General features: G+C 44.8%; 1 protein-coding gene across 1 annotated transcript in view; it reads left to right on the top strand.

Annotated features, from left to right (window-relative positions):
• ETV6 (ets variant 6) overlaps positions 1 to 23,928 on the top strand; it is a 186,363-nt gene extending 162,435 nt beyond the window's left edge. Inside the window, exons 7-9 of the mRNA XM_014959248.1 lie at positions 16,758 to 16,900; positions 20,075 to 20,175; positions 23,476 to 23,928. Of these exons, the coding sequence (XP_014814734.1) occupies positions 16,758 to 16,900; positions 20,075 to 20,175; positions 23,476 to 23,581 (350 nt within the window). The 3' untranslated portion in view covers positions 23,582 to 23,928. The remainder of the gene's footprint in view (positions 1 to 16,757; positions 16,901 to 20,074; positions 20,176 to 23,475) is intronic.
• The last annotated feature ends 49 nt before the right edge of the window (positions 23,929 to 23,977 follow it).

Here is a 23,977-nt window from a genome sequence, read left to right on the forward strand (position 1 = left end):
CAACAGAGCCCAAGCCCATGGGTAGCTGGGCGTAACATGATTGCTTGGCAAATATGTTCAGCAGTTTAAAGTGTTATAGATGGGCTGTATTTGCATGCTTAGCTGCTTTCACTTGCAGTCTCGTGGCTTTGCTTAGACCCACCAGCGTGGGTGGCATGTCTTAAAGAGCTGGTGAAGTATTTCATGCCAAAAAGACCTAAGGTGTACTCAAGCATTCAGTTCAGATGAAGGCAGTGCTTTATGGCCAAGGGTTGGGGGGATTCAGAGCTGGCGGTCGCTAGCATCTTGGATTTCTACTGATAAATTTCTCAGCATACGTCCATCAGTACCCCATGTCCTTCAACTGTAGGTGCCAACAAGCCTCATTTGCCATACTGGCACAAGCTTGTGCTATTCTGGTTGGGTTTTAATGGCTCCTGAACTGCAGCTGGCCCCTTTAAAGGGTTCACAGCCAGTTTAAAGGAGACAAAGCCCAGATTACGAGCAAAAATGTAGACAGCCCATGTTTCATACCTGAAGTCAACCTCATGGGTGCTGCTGAATTCAATTGGCAGCCTACTTAGCCCCCCTAGAAAGAAAGTACACTGCTTCCCCCATCTCACAGCCTGCAGTTTAAATTAAGTGATTTCATTTTAAGAGCATTTCTTTTTTATGTCAGCATAAATCTATTTTCCACCTGGGTGTCCTTATCTTCACTGACACTGCTATAGTTAACATGGAGGGTTTTGACCAACCATGGCTTGCCACTGCAAATTGAGAGAGACCATGAAAATTATAACACCTTGGTCTTAAACTGCAAATACGCATCAACACAGATGCATTGTTAAAAAGAGCTTTTTAAAAATGACTGTCATAGTTTCCATTTTATGGATGAGGAAGACTGATGGGTTGGGTAATGAAAAGGTTTACCAATAGTCCAGTGCCAGAGCTAAGTGCTTATCTGTTTACACTGGTGAGGACTGATCCTTGACTTTCTACTGGTTAACCATTTGCATGCAGGAATTCGGGGGAGATAGATAGCGATGAGGAGCAGCTACCCGGGAAGTGCCATGGGCTGCTGACTAAAACACTGGGCTAGGCTCCAAAACATGTTCTATTCCCAGCTCAGATATTTTAAATTGTAAAAGGAATTCTTCCTGGATGTAAGATACCTCACAGCCTCATAAACGTGTTTACTTGTAGATAAAGTCTGTTTTTAAATGCAGCGTGCAATTACTTGGTGCTGAGAAAGAAAACAATGTTTTCGCTTGCTGCTATCCACAAATACTGTGTTTTCAGGAGGTCAATCAATAGAGCTCTGGACTTCTTGTCAGACAAAATAATGACCTCTACTCACTGGCTGACTAATCTTTCCTACCTTTTTATGTAATATTGCTTCTCAAAATATTAATTTTACTGGTAAAGCACTCTCCCTTTTACAGCAAAGAATTTCAAGTTGAAGGTCTTACTCTCTTTTCCTCCAAGGCACTTTTCTAGCAAAGCAAAAGGCATAAAGTATCTTTATGTTACTCATTAAGGTCCCATATATTATTCATCAATGGCTAGAATTGATTTTAAAAATTACATGTAGCTACCTTCTCAACACAATATGCATGTAACTTCTTTGCTGTAGCTTCATGGGAACTAGAGGTCATTGTGTTGGGGTGGTCCAAAGGCAGACTTGCATCCCTTGTAAATACACCAGGCAAGGGTTAAGCTAATGTAACTCAGGCATCAAGAGTCATCTAGCTCTGACAGCATTTAAAAATATTAAAAATGCCTCAGAAGGGGAGTTTAGCAGAGGGATGTAATGGACAATTTTCACCACTCAAAGCAGCAACAGTGTTTGTTGGTCGTCAGCTCCTAACTTGGACTCTAGCACAGGCAGACTATCTGCTTTACTTTTACCTCTGAATTTTGTAATAGTCTGTTGTGGTTCCTCTCCCCCCATAGTCTCCAAGAATTTCACTATGTGGGGAAAAAAATATACTTGTCTTTTTTATTCGGGTTTTTTTTGTTTGTTTTTTAAATGCAGTTGCAGTTTCAGTCAAGAGAGGTGCCTGAAATTAGCTCTTCTGCAGAATGGAAATTCCACTCCCCATACATCTCTGACTTGGGAGGGTTTTGTTATCAAACATTTTAGGACTTTGATATCTCATAAAAGGTACTTCCCCAAGGTACAAGGGAGAGGCAGGGGTTATTGCGTTGGCAGGCGTTCATAGCGTGGCATGGCTGAGGCATGCACTGCAGCCCAGGTGGAACCAGAGCCACCAGAAACCCTCCCTGCAGTCATCCTGAAGTTCTGCCCCCATAGCTTTCTTCAGGAGCTCTATCCTTGACTTCAACCAGGGCAGGTTTTCACCATAAAACTTTATTTAGGTCAAAAACCGTCTTTTTTTCAGATACCCAGGTCTACCTCGGCTTCTTAGAAGGAGGGAAAAGGGGAACCAACATATTAGATCTCACCAGAAACCTGTTGGTTGCCTAAAGTCACAGAAATCCCTGAACGAGGCAGTTATGGGATTATCTGGCTACAAGAGGGTTGTTTTTTTCCTAACTTTCATCATGTAGAAGTTGGCTTAGAAACATTAATTAGAAAATTAATCTAAGACATGCTGGAATTCACCCCACTTTTGATTCAGCCACTTAAAACTTGCTGACACAATCCTGGATGTTTCTTGTGAGGGGACATACGTTGCTGAGCAGGTTCCTGAGATTTCCAGCTCCCAGTGTCTTTTTCTGTCCTAGCTCTCTGGGACCGAAAGGCTTGTTCGCTAATCCCCAGCAAAGGCTGGCTATGAAACTTTGGGGTGTAGGTACCCCTTCACTGAAGCACTGCCCAGTACAGATACTAACCAACAACTGCCTGGGTGTGAAAGTCAGGTGCTGGAGAGCCCTGGTAGGTGCAGCTGGACTCTGGCTGGAATTGGGACCCAATAAAACCCATTAAGCTCCGGGTTCACTCTGTGCGTGTCTGAGGCAGCCCCATCCCGTTTGTACAAGCGGGTTGGAAGGATGAGCATTGCTCTTCCTCTGCAGAGCCCCATCACACCTATTGCTTTTGGTTCTGCTACGCGTTTGGAGGTGGTGGGGGAAAATCTAGAGGCAGGGGAATCTTGAGCCTGTTGTTGTCTATTAGTATGCTGCTCTTCTCGGCTGGGTTACCTTAGCAACTGGGCTGTATTTGACTTTATGAGCTGCCAGATTTGTTTCTTCCCCTTCAGGAGTCAGGGGAAAAAAAGCCAGGTAATGTTTAAACTGTTCAGAGGCAAGTTGTCTACCAGCGTATTGGTTTGGCCCGTAAAACTATTGGCTGCTGTTGGAATGAGGACAGGCAAGATTCTTACCCTGCCGAAGTCATGAAAGAGATCTACCTCCAGCTCTGCTCCTGCCTCGCCGTCCCTCCCTCCATGTGCCACACATCCAGGGACTACAGGGGCGTAGCAGGAACCCCACAGACCTGTAGCAAGACGTGTACAAGTGACTTCTCAATAAAAACAGTCTGACTGCTGAAACTGAAAATGCATCCCTTATTAAGGGCTCGTCAGCTATGAATGACTCACGTTCTACTAAAATCTACAAAATAGCGCTTACGATGGGTGTGGGCTGTTTGCTAGCTCTGAGCATGGGGAGGTCTTCCACCCCAAAGCTCTGAAGGATAGGAGTTTGGTTGTTCTGTGTGGGGAGAGAGGTTGGAGGGGGAACAGGACCAGGAATTCTCCTCCCCCTTTGTTCGCAAAACTTAATCACTTCTCATAAACTTGCGTGGGAGGGGAAAAGACAGGAGGAGTTACTTGAGTGAATCTTTCACAAACAGCACTTAAAAAAACTGCTAACCAACTAATAATTTTTTCCTTTGGAGTTGAGCTGGAAAGGTTCTTTTAAAGGAGGAAAAGGAAAATAAACTTAGCTGATCGAGCTATTAGATTCGTAACACTATAAACATTTAGAGCTTAAATATCACAAGTCACCATGCTTCAAAGCATAGCACCTTGGTCATTGGTGTCTTCATAAGTCATGGTCATAAGTCTTCAACTTACCTGCGAGGAGCAGAGCCCCAGTGCCCACATTGCCTGTATTTGCTCCAGATGTGTTGATGTGACATTTATGACTGTGTCAAGTTGTGAAAATACAGTTACACCACCTTAGTTTATTTTCCTTTCTGTACAAAATAGCTGTACAGGCACAGTTGCTATGCCATGGCACATGCTGGGTGGTAGGGAGGGAGGGTGGGAAAGCAGGTAAAGAAAAGTATAGGAAAGGGGTTAAAAAACGACAGCTAAGCACAACTTAGAAGTTTTGCAGCAGCTAATGCTGTTAGCCATCACATAAGGGATGCAGCTTCCTCTTCCATTTGATTTTTAGTGTTTGCAAGACAGTAATACCTATAGGCTCTATTGTGCTACAGTCCCTGCCCCAAAGAGTTTACTATCCAAACAGACAAGGTAAATATAGAGAAAGGAAGGCCACAGAAACAGGTTCCACTTTGTTTAAAAATTTATTATCCGGTTTGAAACGAGAACAACCGAGACCCCAGACTACTGATCAGTCTGGTATTTCCCTGGTTTTGTTCCTCATTAAGCATCTCATTGTGACAGCAGCCCAAGCTAGCCATAAACTCCAGAGGCACGAGCTCTCTGCTGCTGCTTTTGTCTGTTGCAGCATTTAAAGGCAGTGATAATGTTTCTGTGATGCAGCCCCTTCTGTGTCGATGTTCTAGTCACATCCTCCAAGCAAAGGCAAAACCTGCCCAACTGTGCCCATCTCCTACTGGGACAATAACCTGGGTCCTTGGACCCAAATCGGTCTTTCTGATCTTTTATTGTGAAGGGTATGAATTGTCTACATGTGTAAGGCAGTGAGCACAACGGGTTTTACTAGTAAAGCCTTGAACTTAATTTCCTCATATAGTCATTTGGTGGTTGGTAGGTGACTCTATTCCAGAATGGCAATACTACTTTGCAAGTAAAAACTTTCTTCTAAAAGAAAGTCACTTATGGACAGACATGGCCACACAGACCTGCCGTGGCACTTCATGTTAGGAAACGCTTACACCAGTCAGGTTCTTTGTGTACACCAGCCCCCAAGCTTACTGTCCGTGCAGCGATGTGCATCGCTGTTTCATTCATTACTATCCACCCTTCCAAAGGTACATCCTGAAATTCACTGTGGTGCATTCTTATCTAAACTGAAAATTATTGGTCTGTCCTCCTTTGTCGCAGATGACTGCTGACAAACCAAGCTGTAGAGACTTAGCTTTTGTTGTGTGCTTCCTTAGAGGTATTTGGACTTGTTAAGATGGCAGCTGTCATTGCTAATGCCTATCTGTGTACGTGCCTGAGACTGGCCACTGTCCTTAGGCATGATCTCAGCAGGGTTTGACAGCATGTAGTACTGACCAGTGGGCTTTTGTGAAGCACAGAGTTGGGGGGCAACTGTGACAAGACAGTCTCAGCAGCTGAACAGTTATCAGTTATAGCCTGTCAAACTGCAGGAGACCAAAACAGTGGTTCACTTCAGCATAGGAAGCTGTAAGTGGTGGGGGTTCAATGCCTGCTTTCCAGGCAGCTGACCCTCCTTCCCCATGGGGCAGCAGCTCCTACAGACAGATTGGAGCCTTGGAAGAACCTGGAAATCTTGGTGTAGGCACAGCCTGTCACTCCCATTTGGATATAACAATGATAATGTCACTGGCCTTGTTTAATCACTTGCTTTTGCAGTCATGTACACTTTTACATTTGCAGTATATGCCACGTCTATTTTGAGCCCCTTGTGGAAAGCCAGACTACTATAAAGAGACCGAAGTATGGATGAGAATCAAGCTCACAGAGTTCATATTCATAGGACAAGTTTTCATTATAACCTTGAGAGTCATCTTAACATGGAATTAACAATTAATTTCAGCATGAAAGTGTGCCTTCCTTGCCAATTTAATTAATGACACTCAAGCAATAGCTGAATGGCAATGCTTGATGGGTGGGTGCAGATTTTATGTGAGGCGTCTTGCTTTACAGCCGCAGGGTTACAGGAGCAGAAATGGCAGTCAGGGTTTGCTCTGGTCCCCTCAAGAGCCAGGGCTGACTAAGCCATAGGAAAGCTCAGCCATTTAGATTTCATCTGTCTCATTGCTGTACTGGAGCACCGACATGGCTAGAGAGATGTAGTAGGTGGGTTCAGAGTACCCTCAGCCTCCATTGGGGTCAGCAGGATGTTAAACACTATTTTAAGAAACTCACCTTTTAATGAAAACATGCCCCTTATTTTCCCTTGTATTTTGCACACTTTCCTCAGGCTAGGGTTGTGGCAGTAATTCAGATTTTCTTCTGCAAAGCAAACTTGTATCACTTTGAACCCTCTTAGTTAAACCATGAAAATACACTGTAGTGTTGACACGGCACTTCACTGTCTTCAGAGACAGGCCTAGTTAAGTCTGGTTTTAAAACTAATCAGCCAGAAGTGGTATACAAAAGTTTGCACGAATTTGTATTAATCCAAGGGCACACCTTTAAAATGGTAAGACTACTGTTTTCCATCTGTGTTGGGGGAAGGGGAGGAAGAGACAGTTTGGCTGTGTCTAAATGTGGAGATTTAACCTAAAGAAGGGGAGGTGACATTTCAGTTTTCTGCAAGGGGCCTATCAGAAGTTGCAAGTTTACAGCTTATGAAGGCCCTTCAGGAGGGTCTTCCTGGGAATGCACCAGGAGCCACGTCCTCCAGCCATGCTCACACCTCTCAGAGTGCTCTGGGCTTTCTGGTGGAGCACAGACATGAGGTTCTTGGGCAGTAGTCTCACACAGACAATTATTTTCTGCTGTTGAAAAAAAAAATCCAAAACAGAAGCCTAAACCTGAAGGGTGAATTGAGCTTGTGACAGAAGATACTGGAGATTCTCACGTTGTGGGGTCGAAAATTATTACTCCTGTTGGGAATGCCTTTGCTGTAGTTAAGTTATTCCTGTCTTTGTACAATTCAGAAGATAAAACTTCATCCTTAATTCTTAAATTCCCATCGTTAGAGTGTTTGGCCAGTTTTCCAATGTCAGGGTGGTTGTGAGGTGTTTGTAGGATGTGCATGTGAACAGGCAGAGGCTGAATTTCATTCCCTTTTTCTAGCCATCGCCCTTGGTGAGCAATAAAAGTGAGGAAAAGCCCCAGGAGGATCAGAGGCAGGTTTCTTTAGCAAGATAAATGGAAGAGTGCTTTCTACCATTGTGGTGGAGCAGGAAGAGAAGGACACTTGAAGCTAATACTGGAAATACCTGTCTGTTTGGTGGGGAAAGGGGGACGGAGCAGGGGAACAGGAAAAAGAAGACGTTTTTCAATACAATAATGTTTAGCTTGCAAAGTCTTCATCTATCAAGCTGCCCCTGGCCCATCCATTACATATTCTTTGTGAGCTGAGTGCTCTTTCCTTCAACCCCGTGGGGGATTTGAACCTTTTGGATGCTGCTTCCCTTTACAAGTTTTTATTGCCAAAGACAGCGCTTGGCCTTGTCTCGCTGCGCTGCTTTTGCACCCTCCCAGCACAACTGTTTGCAGCACGACAGCCTCAGGTTTCTGCTCTCCTTCTGCCTGGTCTCCCACACAGCATTTGGGTACAAGACAGAAGCAACATGCAACTGTCGTATTGTGCGATCTGGCAACCTCTTTCCTCAGCCCCAGCTTGAATTTACTGAGCTGAGCAAACAGTTGTCTGTCAAGAGGTTTCTCCACACAGAAACATTGGCTTTACTGTACTGGCTTACCATCCTGCTTCCAACGTTCATGCAGCCAACATTGATGGAAGGAAAACTCTTTTCCCTCAGTAACCTGGACATGGATCACCACATAGGGATGAGCAGGACTGCCCCATCTTGGGATCAGTGTTCCCTCAGTGCTCAGAACCATTTAACCCCTTAATCATGAGACTTCATTACTTCTTTATTGTAGTTTTGTCTGCTAAAATAAGTACGTCGTACTCCTGAAACAAGCCAGCCTGGTGAGCTTCATGCAGCAGTTAGATAGCCTGAAGGTCCATTTTGGTTGTCCAGAAAGCTGTACCTGTGGCACAGTATAGGATATGATTAAAATACAATTAGAGCTCATCTCCATGGCAAGCCTAAACCAGGTGAGGACTTAAGGTTTGTCTCCCAATCTATTTTATTTTCCGTACAAGTGAACAGCCATTAACCCGTGTGATTTCTTGCTTTTGTGATTACAGATTTCTTGATTCTCTGATCTGGTTACAGTTTAAACAAATCCAGATGCCCCAAAGTAGCGTTGTCTTCTGAGAGACTTAGTGATCTTCTCCAGCGAGGGGGATGATGGTCTGCAGGACCTTTGGGGCGTCTCCCTCTTTCCTCCCCGTCCTCGCCTGCTCTGCCAGTGTAGCTTTAGCCTCCACTAGATCTTCCTGCACACAGGTTCAGCTCTCAAATAGCATAAAGGCAGCTGATGTTTTCTGGAGGGTTTGTTTTCTTCTCTCTAAGTGATTTACTCACGAAGAAATCTAAAAACAGAGCCAGCACAAGGTAAGCAGCGGGAGGAAGGAAGGATAACACGGAAGGGAGATCAGGACCTTGTTCCCACAGCAGCTATGGCCAGCTGAATTCCACCAGCTCATCGTTTCAATACCATGAGCATCACCACATTAGCTGTCCTAACCACCCTCCGGGTGTGTTTGTGGAAACCAGAGTACTGGAGAACTCCTGGAGAAGTTCTGTTCAATAGTCTCAGCTGTGAACAGACGATACTTGCTTCACTGTGAACAAGCGCAGCTGAAGCTCAAACCACCTTGTAAAATAAAGGGGCCCGAGCTTGGGAGAACTCTTCAGCTGGTAGAAATCACAGCACCACTGAAGTCAAATGATATAATGCTGGAGAAATTTTAGGCTAACCTACTCAGCAAGGGGTAAGGCCTCAGCTGATGTCAGAGGGAGTATGACAACGTTACTTTGGCATGATCTCTTCCTCTGTGAAGCCATGTTAGTTTCCAAGTCAGTCATCGGCCAGACCCATCGCATTTTATATAATGATCTTCAGTGCAAGATGTGGGTGGGTCTTGCAAAACATTTCTGTGGTTAAGAGAGGAGTTTGGTAGTTGATACATGAAGAAGGCCAGCCCTGCTTCAGCGCCATGGGCCTCACTTAAACAACAGGGGTCTCGGATGCAGTGTGTGTTTTAGGAAATATTGCAGTGCAGGGGAGTGTTATATTCTGAACGAAAGAGGTCTTTCGCATGTGTATGCCCATACTGTTAGCAGCATTATTTATTCTAAGGGAGTACAGATGTAAGACCTCTCACTGCTGCAACATCAAGACTACCTTGGCCAAATGATGCTAGAGAAGTCATTCGTAATGGCTGGAGAAGAGTCAAAATACTAGGAACCTAGAGCCACAATGTTTAATTTATAGATCATTCTGATTTGCTAGGAACCTAAGATCCACAATGTTTAATTTATAGATCATTCTGATATAGTATTTCAATTCTAAGGGATATATGTATTACTATCATATAGCCATTAGGAAGTATGTACATGCCAGTGTTCTTTAGATGTCTATTCAGAAGACTGTGCCTGTAGACCTAAAGGATATTGGAAATGAAGTGTATTTAAGGCATGCTTCCACTCACGCACTGTCTATTTGACTGTCACAAGGGATTCTTCATGACAATATTACAGTCTCCCCTTTTGTAACATTACCAAAGCAGTGCTGTAAGTGTGAGCACTAAACAGAACTTTTCAGCCAGAAATTGAGTTTTACCATCCAAGAAAGTGGCTGAGGTTTGGGCACTTCTGCTCTGCAAAAGGGGGGGGTTAAAAAAACTAGAGCGAGGAGGCAAGCTTGCTGCATCAGTGAGGTTTAAAGCCAACAATTGCTGTTTATAGAAGAGATTTATTCCTACTCCTCAAACTCCAACCACTCTATCTCCTCTCCCCCATCCTCTCCGGAGCTGCGCAGCTGCCTATTTCTCTTGTGCCTGGTGTCAGCCTGAGCCTGAGTGGGGAGGCAGCCCCCCAGGGCTTTCCTCTAGCTCTGCCCTCCTCGGGACTGTACAACACATGGCTGTCATTAGCTGGAGTGTGAAAATGCCTCCTCTTGCACATGTAGGGCAGCACTTACGGGGGACATTTGGAGAGCCAGCTAAGTACTCTACACCTTATCGCTACCTTGTGCATAACTATAAAAATCCCCTCTAGAAGCATTAACTGCAGGAGGAAAGATGTAGCCATGCCTCTCCATCTGAAGGTACAGTTTGCCCTAATTCCTAGCTAATTTTCTAGTTCAGTCTTGAACCAGTAGGACAGCTGAGAAAATGGTGGGACGTGGAAGTGCCTGCCATGTTGCTGGGAGCCATTCCCCACCTTCCCACTTTGGCCAGGTTGGTTGATACTGCATCGCCCTAAAGCTTCTCGGTCCCTGCCCTCTCCTCAGCTGAGTCCCTTCACCTTCAGATTGTACAAAGTTCAGCCATCTGAGTTCACTTTACAGAAAAAGTGTGTGTTAGGGGGAAATGATGTTTCCTCGTGCTACAGAGACATAGTTACTTTCTAAGTAAGCTTATTTTAGCCAAAAGGCAGGAAATTGCAGCGTGCCCAAACAGTTTAGGTACCAGCCCTGACTCAACTCTCCTGTTGAATCTCCCACACTTCTAAACTTGCTGGGCCTCAGCAGCATCCGTGTGCTTTCTCGTCATCGCTCATTAGCCAACAGACACCCTGTGGAGAGACCCCCCGTGTGATTGCTCCTTTGGAGGCCTTCTGACAGCCAAGGAAGTGATTTAGTCTTCATGGAGTCAGTCACACCATCCAGACTTTCCTCAAACAAGTGGTGTTACACTTACAAAACAACCATCCACGTAAGAGTTCCTCTCTTCATTTCTCCATCCTTCCTGAAAATACACGTAACAATTTTTACCTTCCTGGGGGATGCAACCTTCTGTATTGTCTTCACCAGCCTTCTGTGGAGGGGCCTCTTTTCCCAGTGGAGAAGCTCCTTGTCATAGCATTTTCTAGCATTGCCTCTTCTTGGATTTTCACCAGTTTCATGCAGTTTAGTCCAGATGGGCTCTACTATATTCTAGATTCATTACACTCAGTAAGAGTTATCAGGTAGTCTTTGACCTGTGGTCTCTGTTGGCCTAATAATGGTATATTATTTAGTGGCTTCAGGGAGAACCCTCCAGAACCTCCTATTTTTTTACCGTGCTATCTGGGGAGAAAGATACCCATGGTGTAAATTTTTTGTGATTAAAACAACAAAAAAAAACAACAGAGTGCCTATGTTCAAATTCCTAAAGGTCTCCCATGTGAAATCTGAAAGGCAGCAACCTGATTTAGGTACTCTGCAAACAGAGCTCCTACACTGGGCTCAGTTCTGCTGCCAAGCGTCAGCTGGTCCATGGTAACCGACACAGCAGAGGGGAGAGCAAATTCAATGGGCCTAAATCTTTTCCACAGGTGTTTAAAGCTAATGATTTTTATTTCCTGCTTGCCGCGGCTTGAGATCGCAGTAGCCACAGTTGCCTTGATGCATGCCAGCTCATTAAATTATTGCAACTCAGTCATATATCTAAATTTGCTGATAGACAAGTGCAGCTTTTGAGGACAAGTTTTTAAGCGGTTGCAAGAGCCAAGCAGAATTTTCAAGAATTTTCCATTTTCTTGTTGAAGCAAACAGAGATTTAGAGGTCTGAGATACTTGGGTGGTTGGGGTGGTTTTTTTTGCAAATTCCACCAGCCTACTAAATACCTCTGCAAGTCTGAGCAGCTCAGTCGGTTTAGAATATGGGATGGGGCCCTTGATCACTTGGGACTTTTCTTCTCAAGATCTCAAGATGCAGATGGAGTTCTTCTCATTTGAGGAATATTTATATTCAAGCTTAGCCTGAATCCATTCTAAAAATTAGGTGAACAACAAAAAACAATTCTGCTCTTGAAACCTACCTCTTCTCAGACTCTGAAGACTCTGTTGTTAGTCCAATAATTTGCCACCCAGACATCTTGGGCTGAATGTTTTGGTGCTTTCTTGTTTTTGTGAAGGAGGAGGGTACTCTGTGTGTGAAGTAATGACAGCCTATGGAAAATAACCAAAGCCATTGGGTCGGACTAGGATTTACTTGCTAGCCACACTGAGATGGATGTGCAGGCCTGGCACTGTGCCATGCACATGGCATGTCCAATTCCAGTCACCCCTTAAGGAGCCACCAGCTCCTTGAAACTCTTCCAGGGGCCACTGTAGAGAGGTCGGTCATCCCCATCAGGAAGAGTTGTATTTATACCCTTGGACATCTTCTAGGGCATAGTTACCACAGTACACTACTGATTAAAAATAGCATTGCAAATAATGAGGTGAAAGTAAAGTTTAGGGTAAATCATATCTCTGCAGAACTGTAAATATTAGCTATAAGTTACTGTTATCAGAGAGTGGGTGCCCTGGGCTGCATGTTAAAGAATATGATGGAGCCTGACGTTGACTTGTCTCTGCGGGAGCACCATCCCAGCAGCTGACCCCAAGGGGGGACGCTCCTTCCAGGACTAGCAGCAGTGGCACCAGCAAAACCAAACGACTGAAATCCAGACGCCGAACTCCTGCAGGACTCTCCCCGTGGGGCCATACACCAACCAACCACCTCAAAGCAAACTTCCAGCACGGCCCAAAAGCGCTGCTTCAACAACAGACACACACGTCCTTTCTCTTTTCCCTTAGGTTTCTAACATATTCCTACCTCAGTCAAAAAGTGTCTCTTTTTTTCCTTGATGAATATCAGCCAAGTCAGCGTTTTCTGACTTGAAACTGCTCCCACCAAGACAGACCTCTCTTGCAGTTGTGGTGGGGCCAGCCTGAGCCCACCACAGGTGTTTAGCCCAGGACTGACCACTGATGGTCGTGGTGAATGGATTCACCGCTGACCCAGAGACCATTGCAATCACCTTTGCAGTGATTTTCACTGAATTTCACTGAATTTCACTGAATTTCTAGAGTTGGAAGGGACCATAGAGATCATCTAGTCCAACTCCCCTGCTGAAGCAGGATTGCCTAGAGCTTGTCAGAGCATGTTACTCAGGAGCATCCAGGCGGGTCTTGAAAATCTCCAAAGAAGGGGAATCTACAACCTCCCTGGGCAGCCTGTTCCAGGGCTCTGCCACCCTCACCGTGAAGAAGTTTCTCCTCATATTCGAGTGGAACCTCTTATGTTCCAACTTGTGCCCGTTGCCCCTCGTCCTCTTGGTGGGAACCACTGAAAAGAGTCATTTTAATGAAAGACCAGACAGAAAGAAAACATGGAGATCTTTGAGACATGCTGATCTAAAACAGTGAATTCAGCGCGAATACTTGACAGAGACTATGCAGGTTTTGTTGTTAGAGTTATCACAGATTATACAGGATGAAGAAAAAAAAAAAAAAAGCTATTTTATTGGAATGCAGCGGTATTACTGACTCTGATGAACTGGTAAAATATGCCCCGGGGAGTCAGAGCTAGACGAATAGAAAGAAAAGCAAAATAAATTAAAAAAAAAAAAGACAGTTAAAGGTTTTGTTGGCTTTTTTTTTTTAATTAAGATTCTTGCACTAAAAAATAATTTTCTATACAGCCTTTCATTGAAAGAGTTTGGGAATGAATTACACGTGTCAAGGAACTATGTACTCTCTTACTACTCTATTATCTGAGCACCTCCCACATTATTAAAAGGCACAAACCAGTAGAGCAATATAATTCCTTTCCTTTTTTCCTTATAAATGAAGTATAGAAAAGAAGGGGTTTTTTTCCTCATATGTGCATGTCCAAGAGACTCTGTGTGTGTGTGTGAGAAATTATTGATGGAAGGGTGATGGAAGGACTGGGGTTTGTGGATTTGTGAGAGGAAAGATGACAGAAATTGAAGTGTTAGTCTGAGAATTTCAATTTCTTGGTCTTCTACAGACCTCCTGCGTAGTCCAGGAGGAGTCCCTTGTGCCCAGGGCTGCACAGGGGATGGCCAGCAGTGTCTGGCATTGCAGCCCTTCATTGCAGCCAGCTCCCTGCTTGGTATCTGCAGCCCTGGGGTGGGCAGCTGGGCTGTGCAGGAGACCTGGGGTGTGGGGAGAGGGAAGGGAAGGCTTCTCCGCATCCGTGTGCCAAGAAGGGACCCATCTAGGCTGGTCGTTGGCAAATGCACTCGGAGGAGAATTATCTTCTGTCCTGCTCCCAGCTGCAGGTCTCACCTTGTTCTGGGTGAGAGGGAGGAAGCTCTCACTGAACCACATTCGCATCCACGAATGAAAGAAAATGGAAATTGGTTTCATTTGTTAAATTAAGACCCAGAAAAATTTCAAATGGAAAGGGACATTTTATTTTCTGTGGAAAATGTTAATGAAAATAAGGCTTTTCCAACCAAAAAATAGGACTGTCTCTTTCCTTTCACATTCCTCCTCTTGTAGATGTCAGGGATGAGGTGACCATTGGGGTAGGTTTCAGCCAGAATGGAAACCTACAATTTTTGCCCGATGTCATCTCTTCAAAAGGCACTGCTTTGTTCTCCACGGGACTGGTAGGGAGAGATTATAGAAAGGGCAGTGACAAACTAAACTCTGGGTTTAGAGAAAGTACAGGTTTCAGAGATACTATTTACAGTTCGAAAATGGGAAATACCGTCCATAATGTTAATATCTCTAACCCTTTCAAGTGTGCTCATTAAAGGCGTTATTCATCTCCCTTTTCAAAAAGCATTTTATATTTTTATACTGAACATGTCAGCATCCCCATCGTAACACAGACCAAACCCAGAGAGACAGGAATAGAAAGGTGGGCTGACAAGAATCCCCCTAAGCACCTAGAAGCTAGATTTCTTTGGTTGCCTGCCCTTCAACCGCTCTAACGAGCCACCTCTCAGAAATTGGTTTTGCTTTCAAAGTAAAATGCAACTATATGTCCACCTTAGGGAGCTGAGGACTCGGGACAGTTGAGCTATAAAAGCTCTGCCATTTCTGACAGCAGCAAGAACCCCCAGCTCTGTGCAATTTGCTTTCCATATTTGATAGTTGCCAGTTATCGTGCTGCGCCGCGCACACACGCATTGCAAGCAGGAAGTAGGAGCAGCTCAGCTCTTGGCTTCCCCGGTCTCAAGAGACTGCCATGGAACTGAAAAACACTAAACTAAAACCTAAGTGTCTGTTAGACCTTTAATTAGCGACCTAAGGAGTGTTTGCCAAGAGGAAATTTGAATTCAATTATCCAAATAGAAAGTATTTAACCTCTCAGTCGCACTCAAGTAATTATAATACTTGGAGGTTTTTTTCAGGAACCTTAAAAAATAAAACAAAAAGCAAATTCAAACATGATAGAAGGTGTCAATTTTCTATCACATGGCGTAGAGGAAAGCTGTATCATTGCCCAAGCTTTAGACCCCTCATGTGAGCACAGAAAGGGGCAGCCTCAAACAGGGAGAGCAGGTTGCAGGATTCCTGATTTCCCCACTGGAATAGAAAGGTGGGCTGACAAGAATCCATTTTAGCACCTAGAAGCTAGATTTCTTTGGTTGCCTGCCCTTCAACCACTCTAACGAGCCACCTCTCAGAAATTGGTTTTGCTTTCAAAGTAAAATGCAACTATATGTCCACCTTAGGGAGCTGAGGACTCGGGACAGTTGAGCTATAAAAGCTCTGCCATTTCTGACAGCAGCAAGAACCCCCAGCTCTGTGCAATTTGCTTTCCATATTTGATAGTTGCCAGTTATCGTGCTGCGCCGCGCACACACGCATTGCAAGCAGGAAGTAGGAGCAGCTCAGCTCTTGGCTTCCCCGGTCTCAAGAGACTGCCATGGAACTGAAAAACACTAAACTAAAACCTAAGTGTCTGTTAGACCTTTAATTAGCGACCTAAGGAGTGTTTGCCAAGAGGAAATTTGAATTCAATTATCCAAATAGAAAGTATTTAACCTCTCAGTCGCACTCAAGTAATTATAATACTTGGAGGTTTTTTTCAGGAACCTTAAAAAATAAAACAAAAAGCAAATTCAAACATGATAGAAGGTGTCAATTTTCTATCACATGGCGTAGAGGAAAGCTGTAACATTGCCCAAGCTTTAGACCCCTCATGTGAGCACAGAAAGGGGCAGCCTCAAACAGGGAGAGCAGGTTGCAGGATTCCTGATTTCCCCACAGGAGCAGCATCAGGGCCAACGGTGGTGGGTTTATGTGCATCAGTACAATAATAAAAATACAACTGAGATCAGCAGGTCATCTCACACAGCTTTTAATGTGATAAAGATGCTCAGTCAATGTCAGAAGGACTAGGATGCATCAGAAGAGGCTGTGTATCGAAGGGGCTCTATATTTGCAAACATCAGTGGATACCAACGGAGCCATCTGCATTTCACATTGCAGCAGCTGTTTCAATCCTGATCCCAACTGTCCTTTCACTGCACATCCACCCACAAGTTTCCAGAATTAATCCCAAGGTAAAAAAAAATTGAAACAGCCAGGAGCAGCATCAGGGCCAACGGTGGTGGGTTTATGTGCATCAGTACAATAATAAAAATACAACTGAGATCAGCAGGTCATCTCACACAGCTTTTAATGTGATAAAGATGCTCAGTCAATGTCAGAAGGACTAGGATGCATCAGAAGAGGCTGTGTATTGAAGGGGCTGTATATTTGCAAACATCAGTGGATACCAACGGAGCCATCTGCATTTCACATTGCAGCAGCTGTTTCAATCCTGATCCCAACTGTCCTTTCACTGCACATCCACCCACAAGTTTCCAGAATTAATCCCAAGGTAAAAAAAAAGTCAATATTTTCTTGCTCCTCTCTTCACAGACTGTAGGTTGCTTTGGGATTATGTTTATCAGCTGCTTTCTGACAGCCGGTACGAAAATTTCATCCGATGGGAAGATAAAGAATCCAAAATATTTCGGATAGTGGATCCCAACGGGCTGGCCCGGCTGTGGGGAAACCACAAGGTAAGGAAGCAATGCAGTTTTCATCCTGCGGCACTTCACCTCTTGTAACATCACAGGATTCACTTATAAACAGGGGAAAAAGGAAGAAAGCGTGTGCGTGTAAACTGCTGCTGGAAAGTTGTAATCTTTCATTCTACGCACATTAGAAACATAAAGCATCCAGCCCCGAGCACTAAAACATACCCTTCATATAGAGAACCTGTTGGTTGGGTTTAAGGGCATTGAGTTATAAATGAATTTAATTATAAAATTAAAAGGAGCGCAAGAATTAACGGTCCTTCTCTCTCAAGGCATCTTATTTCTTCCCGAAACCCGATGCTAAGGATGTTCTGGTTAGATGTGGTCTCCAAGGAGCTGCAGACCACATCTCGGAGGGAGCTTTCTGTCAGTGTTCCTGCCTGCACCAGCACTCAGGCTTCACACGCTGTCCTGGGACAGACACCAAATGCTGCAGGATTATGTATTTCCCTTTAAGAGGGTGATTCTGCTTTGTTCCCTGGAAAGCAGTTACTGATTTCTGCAGTTTGGGGCTGAGTATGTATAGATATATCTATATGAGTATATGCACACGAGAATATTCATATGAATATATAAGTAGTCAGCGTGGATTTACAAAGGGGAAGTCATGCTTGACACCCTGTTATCCATCTACAATTAAATGATCAGTGAGGTGGATGCAGGGGGAACAGTGGATGTAGCATATCTTGACTTTAGAAAGGCTTTTGAGACTGTCTGCCATCAAATCCTCATGGACAAACTGATGGAGTATGACCTAGACAAGAATACAGTGAGGTTAGACTGAAAACTGGCTGAATTGGTGGGCTGAAAAGGTTGTAACCAACAGCACAAAATACAGTCACTAGAGATGTTGCCAAGGGGATTGATTCTGGAGCCAATACTGTTTAATATGTTCTTTAGTGACCTGGATGATGGGACAGAGTGCCCCCTCAGCAGGTTCTCAGACAATACAAAAAGCGGGACGAGTGGCTGATAAACTAGAGGGTTGTGCTGCCATCCAGAGTGATCTGGACATGGTGGAGAATTGGCCTAATGGGAATTTCATTAAACTTACCAAGGGGCAATGTAAAGTTCCCCACCTGGGGAGGAATGACCTTAGGAGGTGTGGGACTTTACGTTTCCCCTCGTGAGGTTTCATGAGACCCCAGGCGTGGCACTGTTTTACTAGGAAGGTGGTCAGAGACTGGAGCAGGTTGCCCTGAGGAGACTCTGGAGTCTCCATTCTTGGAGATGTTCAAAGCCGAACTGGACACAGTCCTCAGCAACCATCTGGTTGAGCATGCTTTGAGCAGAGGGACCGGACTAGGTGATCTCCAGAGGTACCTTCCAACCTCAACTATTCTATGATTCTGTAGATGAGTATTACATAGCCTATAACCTTGATGAGGTCAAGATTTTCTCATGTGACTCAGGACTTAAAAGAACATCTGTCTTAGAGGTCTTGGGCTGCAAGGCTGGGAATGGAGAGTTCTGCCCTCCCCCCACCTCCACGCTAATAATCAACCCTGGCCATCGTGTCTCATGCTGGGTGTCTAAAACTGAAGCTATTTCAGACCACCAGCCACTTGGGAAATGCCTTTTAGCATGTAAGAAATGGGAAAAGCACGCATGCTGTTCCAGGGGGCTTCCCGGTGAGCAGAGTCTGGATTTTGCAGGGAAAACGTCGTCCTTGTTAGTGTTTAATTGCCACAGGAGCCCTTTAGGTGGGCTTAATAAAGCCAGGACAACACCACAGACTTCTGCCTGATCTTGGACTGACAGAGCTGTGCCAAGCCAAACCCCTCTAACGTGGAGATGAGCATTACATAGCCTATAACCTTGATGAGGTCAAGATTTTCTCATGTGACTCAGGACTTAAAAGAACATCTGTCTTAGAGGTCTTGGGCTGCAAGGCTGGGAATGGAGAGTTCTGCCCTCCCCCCACCTCCACGCTAATAATCAACCCTGGCCATCGTGTCTCATGCTGGGTGTCTAAAACTGAAGCTATTTCAGACCACCAGCCACTTGGGAAATGCCTTTTAGCATGTAAGAAATGGGAAAAGCACGCATGCTGTTCCAGGGGGCTTCCCGGTGAGCAGAGTCTGGATTTTGCAGGGAAAACGTCGTCCTTGTTAGTGTTTAATTGCCACAGGAGCCCTTTAGGTGGGCTTAATAAAGCCAGGACAACACCACAGACTTCTGCCTGATCTTGGACTGACAGAGCTGTGCCAAGCCAAACCCCTCTAACGTGGAGACTCACAGAAGAAAAGCGTGCTTCTACTAGTCTGGCATGTTTTGCCCGTGGCAAGGCGGCTGCTGAACACTCGTGCAAACAGGGTTTTGCCAGCAGAGTTGTCTCTCTGCTGGGAGTTTCTTTGCCAGCGTAGGAACCAGTGCTCCTTCCACCAGAAGAACGCTCTTCGTGTAGACATAGCCTAAGGGACTGGTCCTTCTGTCCCAAGTCAGCCCACATACAGCTCTGCCAGTGCCCATCACTCCTGCCTGGTGATACTCAGCTTCAGCAGGGCCATACCTCAGTCCCCACGCAGTGCTCTGCCTGTGGCCTTTAGGGTCAGAAGCTCCCAAAATGAGGGGGAAGCTCTCTCATAGAAGCAGACGTACCACCTAATGGGCTTCTTGATTTAGACCTGTATAACCAGAGGAGAAACAGGCTCTCATTTGCTCCACAGTGCTCTGTAAGCATTAACTAGTTAATGGAGGGGAATCCCAGAGGAACAGTGCTCTTAACAGGGATTGCTGACAGATTCAATCATTAGCCACTCTTCTTGCATTTTTACAAAAGGTGGTTTCATTAAGAACAGGCCTGTCACATCCCACTTGGCATGAGCGTCCCCCTCCATCTAATGTCTCCTCTTGTGGTTGCTGAAGCCTTTTGTTATCTGTCATCCAAGAAACTGTAGAAAAACCTCACTTCAAATTTGTGTTGGACTTCCTAGTTTAAATTGCCCTGAAAGAAAAGAGACCCATAAAGATTTCATGATGAGGACTGGAGGAGCAGGATGGGCCTGCAAACATCACAAGAGTGGAACATGTAATTTCTTGAACTGACTTGGTTACTTTAGCTTGCTATGATAGTTCTGCAACTCCTTTGGGGGCTTACGAAGGTTTTAATGAATCATCTCACCACATTTTTCCTTTTTCTTTTTTAAAAAACAGAACAGAACAAATATGACTTATGAGAAAATGTCCAGAGCCCTACGCCACTACTACAAACTAAATATTATCCGGAAGGAGCCAGGACAAAGGCTTTTGTTCAGGTAATTTTTTCTTTCCTTTGCCATTCCTTTTTTACAGACAATTGGTTTTTGAAGATGGAGGATGGAATTGTGTGGGGGATACTTCATTGCCATAGCTATAACACAGGTGACAATGGGCACAGTAAAAGCTGCCTAGACCAGTGCTTCCCAGCTTTCAAGACAACTGCACCAATTTACAGGAATACGGGCCTCCTTCAATGATCAGTGGAATCAACAGAAGTCTTTTCAGTTGCTTCAAGCAGGCTGCACCATTGTTTAAGACCTTAGCTAAATGATTCATGATCTCAGCCAAAGTGCTGGAAAACCCACTCCAGATTCACTTCTCAGACACAGCTGCTGGTGAAAGCAAAGCAGGGATCAGGCAAGTGCATCAGCATCGCAGAAGTGCTGATGACCTGCCTGCAAGGAAGAGAGAGGCCTGCAAGAGCTGTTCATAAAAGCTAACGCATCGGATTGGGTGATACAACCAAGAATTCAGGAAATAGTGCTCGAAACAGCGTTAAAGCAGGGAGTTACTTGTCTGAACTTGAGTGTGGCTGGCAGAGAGCGTGAGCGCTCCGGCTCTCTTCAGACAAGGCCAGTGAATCCTGGTGCGTACGCCTGGCCCACAGAGCACTGAACTCAGACCAAAGACTGCTTTGATGTCAGTGGTCTGGATCTAGTAATGCACTTGGAAAATTATATCAATAGGAAGGCAGGCTCAGAATTTGTTTTCTGAAATAGCTAACAGAGCTGCATTAGCACTCAAACTATCTACAGCTGAAAAGGTTTCTGTGGAATGTCTTGTTTATGTCAGCTCTTAGAAGGAGACTTAGATGGGGGAAGGAGAGTGAAGGGAAGAAGGAAATCACAGGCAAAATCAACTGAGTGATTTTGATTTTTTTTGGTGGAAAGTTAAAACAGAGTTGCTCCATGAGGAGCAGTACCGAGGAAGGGAGCCTGGACTGCTATGGCCTGGTGTGAAGACTGCGCTGCCCCAGGGGAATTCTGTGATGCTGATCAGTGAATGTGCTTATCTTGGAGCCTCTCCTGTGGTGGGGGCACAAACAAAACAGGAGTCCATCTCTTCTCAACCAGGCTGCCTATTTTCTCAAAGCTGCAGAAACTTTACACCCTTGGAGACCTCAGTTCCTCTGTCAGACCTGCCCAAAGTTGACCAACAGGTTCAAAGGTCACCAGGGAGCATAAAACCTGAGCGTATAAACCTCATTTCCTTCGGAAACTGGAAAAAAAACAACACAACAAAGCGTTTTTTGCACAATTCCCAATAAAAACTTATTGATGTTGTTTTCTTAGACCTATTTATATCTGAAGAGAAAAAGAAGAACAGCTGCAAAAAATCAAGCCATTAATGTGCCTTTCTTAGCTATTTCTCGCAAGCACAGAAATAATAGGAAATAAGACTTTATAAGTAAGATGCAGGCAGTTGTCATCTGTACAGAGCTTTAAGTAAAATGGAGTCAGAGAAGGGATTTCTAATAGGTTGCCTTCTGCAGCAAAAGAGGTCACAGATTCTGTTTCTTCATTAGCTTGTATTTCTGGGTTGTTTTTTTTTAAAATTTAATCAAATGCTATTACAGATACCCATGCTTTTAGTTCCTTGACATGACCAGAAACACAGAGCAGAAGGAATACCCGAGGTGCTGTGGTGCAGTTCGCATCAGCCCATTTCCCACATCATTTAGGAACCAGCTCAGACAGAAGGCAGGGAGGGCAGTGGGATCACTCTCTTGGTTTGATTTCATCCTCACGCAAGGTCAACAAGACAAGCACGGGGTTTAAATCAGGGCACAGTCTGGCCCCTAGGCTTTGGTGTGTTTTCCCTGTGTAGCCCAGGACTGAGTCACTGCTTCTGTATGCTAGTTTTTCACCACCGTAACACCGTTTAGATCAGCAGCGTTCTCCCAGCATACAAATGGCAGTGACACAGCAGTGAGTCACAGCCCCCTTTTTTTTTTTTTTTCCCTAAATGCATATGTGCACATGATTTCCAAAATTAGAAGGGGTGGCAAAAGGTTAGTTCCAGGCTGTGCTATGCGTTTGCTGAGAGACTTCAGATTTTTCAGACAGAAAGCCCTCAGCTTTCTAACCTCAGAGGCAGAAGAGGAGGCAAGTCTTGCCCATTAGCTTCAGCGGGGATTTTTCTGGGTCAGTGATAGTAACGAGGCTCCTGTCAGTTGGTTTTGTTTTCACTGGGGCGAAAATACTGAGCATATCATCAACCTGAAATAAAATCAGCTCCTCTGATTAACACATTTTGTACTGCTGAATGTTAGCCAGTACATCGTTAATGAAAGACTGTGAAATTTTGTAACACTTCCAGCATAAACATCTTTCATCCTAATTTCTCCAGAAGTACTTGTGAGTTAGGCAAGTGATTTGTGTTTAAACTAGGATTTCATCCTTCCTGTGCCGCTCTCTCTTCCTACGCCATTAAATCCAGAAAGAAAAAAGCAGAGCTTTTCCGTGCTGTCTCTGTGCCGTAGGAGGCAAAAGCGTCCTGGCAAAGATCAAGACTGCAGGGTTGGTGTGCAGGCTGGTGGATGGCCTTTCCCATTTCCTACTGCTGCCCTGCCTCCCCGGAGGCAGTTTCTGTTTCTAACCCCCTGCAGACTCACTGCATCAAGGCACCAGCGCTGGGAGCCATGGCACTCATTTACAGAGGATGCTGCTTCATCACAATTACACTTGCTACAATCACACAGGAAGAGACTGTTTCTGCTCACGGTTCCCTAGCCCAAAAGCTTTTTCTTTCAGGGCTTTTTTCCATTTCCCAGAACTTGTTCTGACTTGGCCCTTGGCTTTTTTCCACCACTGGTCCTTTGCTGTTTCACGTTCCTCTTCGCTCACCTACACACAAGCCTGCACACACCAGTAGCCCCCTTCTTCTCCACGCCTGGCAAGTGCTTTTGCTTTGAAATGTGCTGGCCATAAAGGTCATTAACATTGATTACTGTCACCAGACACCATGAATGAGTGTACCTGTGGCATCTTACATGACAACAGCAAACCATATGAGGGAGAAGAAGTAAATATTATCGTGGAAAAGACTACGGGGTTTGGTTGTTCAAATTTGGACTTTCAAGGAGCAGGGGGAAATGCCTGTGAGTTTTTTGGTTTCCTTTCAAGGTATGGAGGAGGGAAGACACCAGCAGGCTGAGGAGAAGCTGGGAAATACTAAGGCATGGGGAGGATACAGCAAAGATGATTTGGGAAGCTGTAGAGCTCAGGGGCCTCAACGTCTTGATGAAGGTAAAAGCTGAGACCACTGGGAAATCACCTTGTTTCTCTGTTTTGCAGGTTCATGAAGACCCCAGATGAGATTATGAGTGGCCGAACAGACCGCCTCGAGCACCTTGAATCCCAGGAACTGGATGAACAAATATACCAAGAAGACGAGTGCTGAAGGGAACTGGTGCACCCCCTCTGTGGGTCTGTGGGAGAAACATCTGCCCAGGTGGCTGGCACAGGTTGGGAGGGGAAGCAACAACACAGAAGCAGTACTTGGGGTCGCCGCTTTGCTTGAAGACCACGCAGAACCTGAAGCACCTTAACAAAACAAACTAACAGGCAGAAGTGGTGCTGGCAGAAAAGTAAAGGGGAGAAAACCTGGACTTATGCACTACTTCACTGTTCCTACAAAGTCTCCCTTGAGTTCTTTCTTTCTTTTTGGTTTGTTTCAGTTTTGGGGGTTTTTTTTGTTGTTTTTTTCCCTAATAAACATGCAGTTTGACTTTCCTTATCTCACATAGGACAAGACATCAGATTATGCTTTTTTTTTTTTTTTTTTTTTTTTTTGTAA

Source organism: Calidris pugnax, unplaced genomic scaffold (assembly GCF_001431845.1).
Source record: "Calidris pugnax isolate Ruff unplaced genomic scaffold, ASM143184v1 scaffold298, whole genome shotgun sequence".
Taxonomy (NCBI): domain Eukaryota; kingdom Metazoa; phylum Chordata; class Aves; order Charadriiformes; family Scolopacidae; genus Calidris; species Calidris pugnax.